Source organism: Myotis davidii, unplaced genomic scaffold (genome assembly GCF_000327345.1).
Source record: "Myotis davidii unplaced genomic scaffold, ASM32734v1 scaffold560, whole genome shotgun sequence".
Classification (NCBI taxonomy): Eukaryota; Metazoa; Chordata; class Mammalia; order Chiroptera; family Vespertilionidae; genus Myotis; species Myotis davidii.
Genome location: NW_006294418.1, coordinates 2,260,753 through 2,268,720, shown reverse-complemented (window position 1 = coordinate 2,268,720; position 7,968 = coordinate 2,260,753). Strand labels below are relative to the sequence as shown.

At 40.1% G+C, this 7,968-nt stretch overlaps 1 protein-coding gene across 1 annotated transcript in view; it reads right to left on the bottom strand.

Annotated features, from left to right (window-relative positions):
- ARHGAP15 (Rho GTPase activating protein 15) overlaps positions 1-7,968 on the bottom strand; it is a 701,147-nt gene that overhangs the window by 599,059 nt on the left and 94,120 nt on the right. The window contains exon 4 of the mRNA XM_015567142.1: positions 1,995-2,056. Within this exon, the coding sequence (XP_015422628.1) occupies positions 1,995-2,056 (62 nt within the window). The remainder of the gene's footprint in view (positions 1-1,994; positions 2,057-7,968) is intronic.

Below are 7,968 nucleotides of genomic sequence, written 5' to 3'. Positions count from 1 at the left end.
AGGTCCCCAAAGTACCACTATGCCAGACACTTATCACTTGTATAAAATTCCACATCCCCCTGTTGGCCACGGAGAGATGGAAACAACTCCCTACAAGTTAACTGTCTCTATGCCCCTCATATTACACATAAACACCACTTGGCAATTCAGAAATTCACATAGAACAGAGGTTCAAACCTATGGGTTGCAACCCCTTTGGGGTTCGAACAACCCTTTCACAGGGGTCGCGCCTAAGACCATGAGAAAACACATATATAATTACATATTGTTTTTGTGATTAATCACTAAGCTTTAATTATGTTCAATTTGTAACAATGAAAGTACATCCTGCATATGAGATATTTACATTACGACTCATAACAGTAGCAAAATTACTTATGAAGTAATTCTCCTAGGGTGTCTCTTGGTTCCCCCGTTGTAGTCCCGCAGGTCGGGACAGGAAAACACATATATAATTACATATTGTTTTTGTGATTAATCACTAAGCTTTAATTATGTTCAATTTGTAACAATGAAAATACATCCTGCATATCAGATATTTACATTACGACTCATAACAGTAGCAAAATTACAGTTATGAAGTAGCAGCGAAAATAATTTTATGGTTGGGGGTCACCACAACATGAGGAACTGTATTAAAAGGTCACGGCATTAGAAAGGTTGAGAACCACTGTCCTAGAAGATTCAACCAAGGGGGTGGAAAGCACTATTTTCGCATTCCCAAATGCAGATTCCCCACTGCACATTCCCAACAGTGAAACAAAAATACTGTTTTCAATTTCAGGTTGATTGAATTCACCAAAGTGAAGGGCCACTTTAAGAAACAACATGATAGGCAGATTTTCAACTACATGGGGATAGGCACCCCTAACCTTCCACGTTGTTCAAGAGTCAACCGTGATAGAACCTATATGAAAAATAGGAAAAAATCTAAAATGGAGGTAATTATTTCTAAATATTCCACACATTCACAATATTCTAGTGCCTTTCTCTACTCTCCTATTAACTTTTTTCCTTCAAGGTTGTTTCTGTTGTTGACTGAGGAAAGCTTATTACCTTTTCTAATTTCTCTCACCTATTGTGTTCATCTCACCACCAAATGCAACTTTCAACTTTTTATCTGGTAAATGATTTCATTTTCCTTTTGTTTTTCTCAACTTATTTTTATTTGGGTAACAAATGTATGTCAGATCCTCATTTGATGAAAACAACAACTATGCTTGCAATGTATTATAGGAAAATTTTATTTAATGCAATACAAGTCCATTCACCCCTTAATCTGTTAATATGAGAAATCAAACCCATTATCTTATTTCTTTTCATTTTTTAAAGATTTCAAGTCCTAAGAAGACAAGAGCACTTTATTTATGTACTAGAGGCCAGGTGCATGAATTCATGCACAGGTGGGGTCCCTCAGCCTGGCCTCTGCCCTCTCTCAATCCAGGACCCTCAGAGGATGTTGGACTGCCGGCCTGTGGGGATCAGGCCAAAACCGGCAGTCCAACATCCCCCGAGGGATGTAGCAGTGCCAAAGCAGCAGGCGGCCAGGGAGGAACCATAGCCGGGGCCGGGCTCCCCGCCGCTTCCGCTCTCCGCTGCCCACCAACTGCCACCACTGCAGCTGTACTTGTCAGCCATGAGCCCGGCTTCTGGCTGAGTGGTGCTCCTGCTGTGGGAGCACACTGACCACCAGGGGGCAGTTCCTGCATTGAGCATCTGCCCCTGGGTGGTCAGTGCATGTCAGAGTGACCAGTTGTTCTGGCCAACTGGTTGTAACGGTCACTTAGGCTTTTATATATATAGATTCTGTATAACAATATAGAACATAGGACTTTTATTGGAAAACTATAACTATAGTGAAAATAACGATCATAGTAATAGAGTGTATTCTAGTCTTGAAACATACGGCCTTACTTTCAAACAGGGATGGCACAAGTAGAGGAGATGGGGAATTATCACAGTCAGATAAAAGTGAATTAAATAACTTTTATTACCTTAGTTTCTTTCCTCCATCGGCAATTTTAGCTTTTTGAAGATAACCTTCTTTTTTAACCATCTGCAAGAAGAATGCATATGTTAAAACTGTGACAAACTCCCATGCATTATTAGTTTAAATGAGCCTATGCTTTCCAAAAGTCATTGTAGTGATAGAAGTTTCCAGTCATAGAACTTCATTAATAATGCATATATAGCTTATGGGAAGTGCCTGCAAGATGATAGTCATTACAAGCCCTTAAATAACCAAAAGAAAGATTACAAAGAGTAATGTGAATGATTTGTTACATGGTGACACACCTTTACTCGCTTTTCCTTCGGGGCATTGAAGTAACTTGCTTGCAAAATTGATTAACAACAGTAAAACAAAGACAAATTTGATGCTCTCCTTAATTTTACTGATCATCATCCTTGGAAAAGTTCTTTTGTTTTTTATTCCACACCCCCACTTCCTCATGAACCTGCTGAGGCCAGGGATCTAGAAAAATTCAATGGAGCCAGGTAACTGAGTCATGTGAACCGTGGAAGGACATTTAAAACAGTGACATTGCATTTATTCTGTTGTTACCAAGATATCCTGTGTAACACCATCCCACTAACTTCTTCTATAATGTGGGTTTGTTTCCTTTTCTGTTTGTATGTATTGGCTCTCATTACTTGTACATCAGCAAGATTCTTAAAGGAGATTCAATAATTTTTTCTAATACCACAGAAGTTTTGTGGAGTTCTAGGGTAATAAATGCATCATGCAAATTGTGATCTAGTGACTCCCATAAAAGTCTATAAGTGTTTTAGTTTCAACCAATATATATATTTTTAATATTGGTATTGATTTCAGAGAGGAAGGGAGAGGGAGATGTTTCTCTATAGAAACATCAGTGATGAGAATCATCGATTGGCTGCCTCCTGCACGCCCCCTACTGGGGATAGAGCCCGCAACCCGAGCATGTGCCCTTGACTGGAATCGAACCTTGGATCCTCCAGTCTGCTGGATGATGCTCTAACCACTAAGCCAAAACAGGCAGGGCTGTTTTAGTTTCTTAACATTCTATTTCTACCTTCCCCTTATTTCACACACCTCCATCCTATGAGCTTACCTTGTGTTCCCACTTTTCATCTTGATGAATTGCTGACACCTTCTCTCCCATGCTATATGATTAAAGATTTAAGAAGTCACCTGCCTGCCCTACCAGCATGGCTCAGTGGTTGAGCATTAACCTATGAACCAGGAGGTTGCTGGTTTGATTCCTGGTCAAGGCACATGCCCAGGGTTGTGAGCTTGATCCCCAGTAGGGGGTGTGCAGGAGGCATCTGATCAATGATTCTCTCTCATCATTGATGTTTCTCTCTCTCTCTCCCTCTCCCTTCCTCTCTGAAATCAATTAAAATAAAAAAGAAGTCACCTGCCTAGTATTGAAGGACCTCACTCAGTGACACCCTAGGGCAGCCGTGGGCAAACTACGGCCCGCAGGCCGGATCCGGCCCGTTTGAAATGAATAAAACTAAAAAAAAAAAAAGACCGTACCCTTTTATGTAATGATGTTTACTTTGAATTTATATTAGTTCACACAAACACTCCATCCATGCTTTTGTTCCGGCCCTCCGGTCCAGTTTAAGAACCCATTGTGGCCCTCGAGTCAAAAAGTTTGCCCACCCCTGCCTTAGACGCTTTCTTCTTGCTGTAATATTCCACCTCCACCATGCCTTCCTCTAACAAACTCCTAAACATGTGACATCTAATTTAAAATGCAATGTGTCTGTTAGAGTTTTCCCATGATTCCTCTGCAATCTCTTTTAGGGGCCCCTGTCCTGAATCGCCATTTCCATTCTGCCATTGTCACTATCATAGCTTTTACGGGATTGTTTGTAATGGTCCGCTTACTTGCTTGTGCCTGCACCTGTGCTGTGACTTTACCTTTCTGACCTGGATTCCCAGAACCTAGAGTCCTGGATAGCACCAATAGTCACAATAATAAATACTGTTTGATCAAATGAGTGAATGAATAATGGACTGTTTACATTTTTATTTAAATCATTATAGGAACCTGGAAAAGCCAAGAAATTCAATCTGTATTGTGACAGATGAAAGGAAGAGATATTTGGCAATGAGTTGTCTCAAACCACTAAAATTTCACCAGTTAAAGAATTGGCTGTTTACAGACCCACTCTGATCTAGGCAATATCTTTTCTGACTTGTTCATTATTATACTCCTAATACAAAGTACAGTACTTAACTTTCAAAAATATATTAGGGGAGAAGATTTTTGAATAATGATTAAGATAATTGTGATAATTTATGATAATCATAGTAAAGAATTTTTCACATATCAACATTTCCAGAAAATTCCTTTTACTTCGGCATGCTCTCCACAGGGCAAAAGAGTCTAAGGAAGCTCTCTTGCACAATTTTTAGAATCATGATGCTCATTAGTGACTTTTTTATACTTGGATACATCTATTCATTTGCTGTCCCCACCTTTTATTCCATACATACTGTACCCTTTTCTTGGTGCCAAGGAATCTTATTTGTCTACCCACTAAAACCCATATAATAAGTTCAGTGTGTAACTCTGGGTAGCACTGGTTTCTACAAATGCCTGAAAGAAGGACGTTTTCAGTAGCAATTAGCATCACAGAGGAGGTCCCTTTCTTTATGAATGTATATTGAGAAATTTTGTTGTGTAACCATAGACAAAATTTGTTTTACTTAAGCTTTCGTCTGATGAAAATAAAATTTACCAAAAGCCTGAATTTATCTACCAAAAAGCCACAAGACCTCTCTACCCATCAGAAAAAAATGATGCATGCTTTCTCAGCTAAGAATATACCCTTTCTTACCCCAAAAATATTCACTAAAAGGCCACTGGGTAGACCAGATAAGTGTTTTGTTGATCATTTCTCAAAAAGAGGAATGTGAAAGGCAAAAGTTAATACTCATGCAGGGGGGAAATCAGCATAAGCAGGCTAAAATTATTTACCTTAAAATTCCATCTCCTTGAACACATAAGCTATGTTCTTCCAGAAACTGCTGGGCCGTTTCAAGGTACCTGAGATTAGGGCCAGGGTCTGTATATCTCATGTTAGAACTCTATACATTTGACTTAATTGCCATTAAACAGGCTGAACCATTTCCCTTGGTCTTGAGTCAATGCATTACAGTTGTCAGGTATAACCACAAAGAGGTCCGGGAAAAAGGAAAGAGGAAGGGGTAAATGGCAATTTAGTAATATTTTCCTATATCTTCCAAAATCCAAGCTGCCTTTAGTGTAATAAGAAGAAGCTAATCATCCTTTTACTGTGTACTCTTAGCTACAACACTTACTATTACTAGTGTGCACATTTTTATATATCTACAAGTATCTGCATTAATGTTTCTACACGTAGTTATATACATGTACAGACATCATGCGCACATTCTCACTTCTGGAAAGTGTTCATTTCTCCCCATTGTCTCTTTATATTTATCTACAGTCATTCATTCTTTCAACCAATTTTCAAGTTAAAAAAAAAGAAAGAAAACCTTCCCCTTCAATACAGCTGCTATGTTCACTCTGTTTTGCTTTTAAGGGGAATGGATACCATAATCCCCTCCAGCCACCTCAGACACTTAGGCCAGCTTTTGCCCTGGAATAGAAAACTCCAACCAGGTTTCCAACACAGAAAGCACTGCCTAATTTTAAGTCCCATTCTGGCAAGCAAATATTTCATAAGGTAGATTTTAAATTACTTTAGTAGTCCTTGTCATCATATTTTGAAATGTCTCACTATGTTTTAGGCACCAAGAATCAATTATTCTGGGAGGCTCATAGGAGCTGGCAGAAGTATTAGGTCAAGCAAAAGATTTCCATGTATTTTGCATGTAGCCATACTAATACATGGTACCATACTAATTATTCTAATTATGTATTCCTACTTTATGGTCATGCCATGGTTTGAAAGGACAATGATACATAAATTACAGTTGAGTATGTTGGTCAACTAGGACTCAGGTGGTCTTATCTCTAGTAATATATAAAATTATATATAGTTTTAGGTCTAAGTTGAGGATACCATAACTTCAAGTTCTGGTCCAATTTTAAGGTATTTAAGATAGTAACACTCCCTAAATTATGTACACTTAACAAATGTCAACCAATCTTTAGATGCTGAATCTGGCTTCTTGAGCTATTTGTCCAGTGTCCTATAGAAGTCCTACTTAATGCTAAGTGGCAGGAAAGATCAGCAATTTGTCTAGATTGGATGCCAGCCAGTCTTCTAGCTGAGGACATACTCTGTAGACCAAACTCTGCTCAAATACAGATGAAAAGAATGCATGGTAGTAGGATATCCAGGTAGCACTGGTTTATCAACCTTAGTTGGAGGTGAGAGACAAGGCAGGAGAGCAGAAGGCAATCTCTGATTAATGTAACACCTGTGGCAGAAAGACCAGCCTACACTCATAAGTACAGATATTGCAATTTTTTATGTGAAGTCTCCACGTTGTTCTCAGATAAAGAAGTAGAATCAAAAACAATAGGTTTTCATCAACACCAGTACACCAAAAGAGTCCTGTCAAAATACATGTTGATAAAAGGAAATGAACTGGATCTAAGACTTTCACCAGATTTTGATGAGGAAAACTTGGCTTTCAACACCAGAACCACAAAGCCCTTACTCCTTATAACATTTACTCAGCAATTGTATTTAAGTCATTCTTCTTTTTCCCCTTTGTTCTTATTCTGTGTTCACTGGCAGCACTCTGACTCCTAAATCAACTTCCTAGGTCCTTTGATGTAGAATGTGGGTGCCTAAAATAGTCAGCATCAGAATATCCATTACATAAATTCATAAATCAAAATTATAGTTTATACATCAGACTTACAATTTGGTTCTAGTAGATAGTCCCTAGGGATCATTATCTCTCTAAGCCCTGATAACTTTGATAAAATTTTTAGACCCACAAAACTGAGACAGCCCTAAACTTGTGAGGGCCATTCAAAATACTGCCACTCTGTGAATCCATCTCTGATGGACTGCCCTGCTCCAGGAGAACTATAACTCATCATTCTGTAACTACAACACCAGGCTACTGTAATTGTCAAACATATTTAGAATTTATTTTCCTATTTAATTATGAGGCACTTACTATATTTTTTCTGAACTTTTAATAGCTCTCAGTACTTTTCTGTTAATCTTGTTTGATTTTATAATTCTAATATATAAAGAGTCAGGGGCCATCACAACCTAAACGTCCGGATGGACAATCAAACACCAGGCTAGGGTCCTGGCTGGCAAGGTGGAAGTCAGTCCTGGGTCCTGGCTGCCCGCAGCGGGAGTCAGTGCTGGGTCCTGGCTGCCCGCAAGGGTAGTCAGTGCTGGGTCCCAGCCGCTCATGGTGCAGCAGCTGGAGGGAGCTGTGGGAACTGAGCCATGCTGCCACTGGACTGGCCTCTGGGTCCCTCCACCCTCCAGCAGGCTCTGGGGAACCGGAGCCATGCTGCGATCTAGGAATCTTGGTCCCTCCCCACACCTGCAGGTTCTGGGGAACCGGAGCCATGCTGTGAGGGAATGGATCCTACCCAAGGGGCCCTGGATTGTGAGAGCATGCAGGCTGGGCTGAGAGAACCCCCCACCCCCGCCGCCCCAAGTGCATGAATTTTTGTGCACCAGGCCTCTAGTCTATATATCCTATCTAATAAAAGAGAAACATGGTAATTGGTGTACAACTGCTACCCTTCCCATTGGCTAATCAGGGTGATATGCAATTTAACTTCCAGCCAAGATGGCGGCTGGCAGCCAGGCAGCTTAAACTGAACATGAGGCTCCCTTGCTTCAGTGATGGAGGACTCCAACGTTCCCCGCCTGCCTTGCCGGCCTCTGAGCTTTCAGTTTAAGAAACATTGTAACATATAGAAGCTAAACAAAACCCCAGAAACCAGCTTTCAGCCGGCTGCGATCTCAGAGCTGGAGATGATAAAGAGTTTCGATTATAAT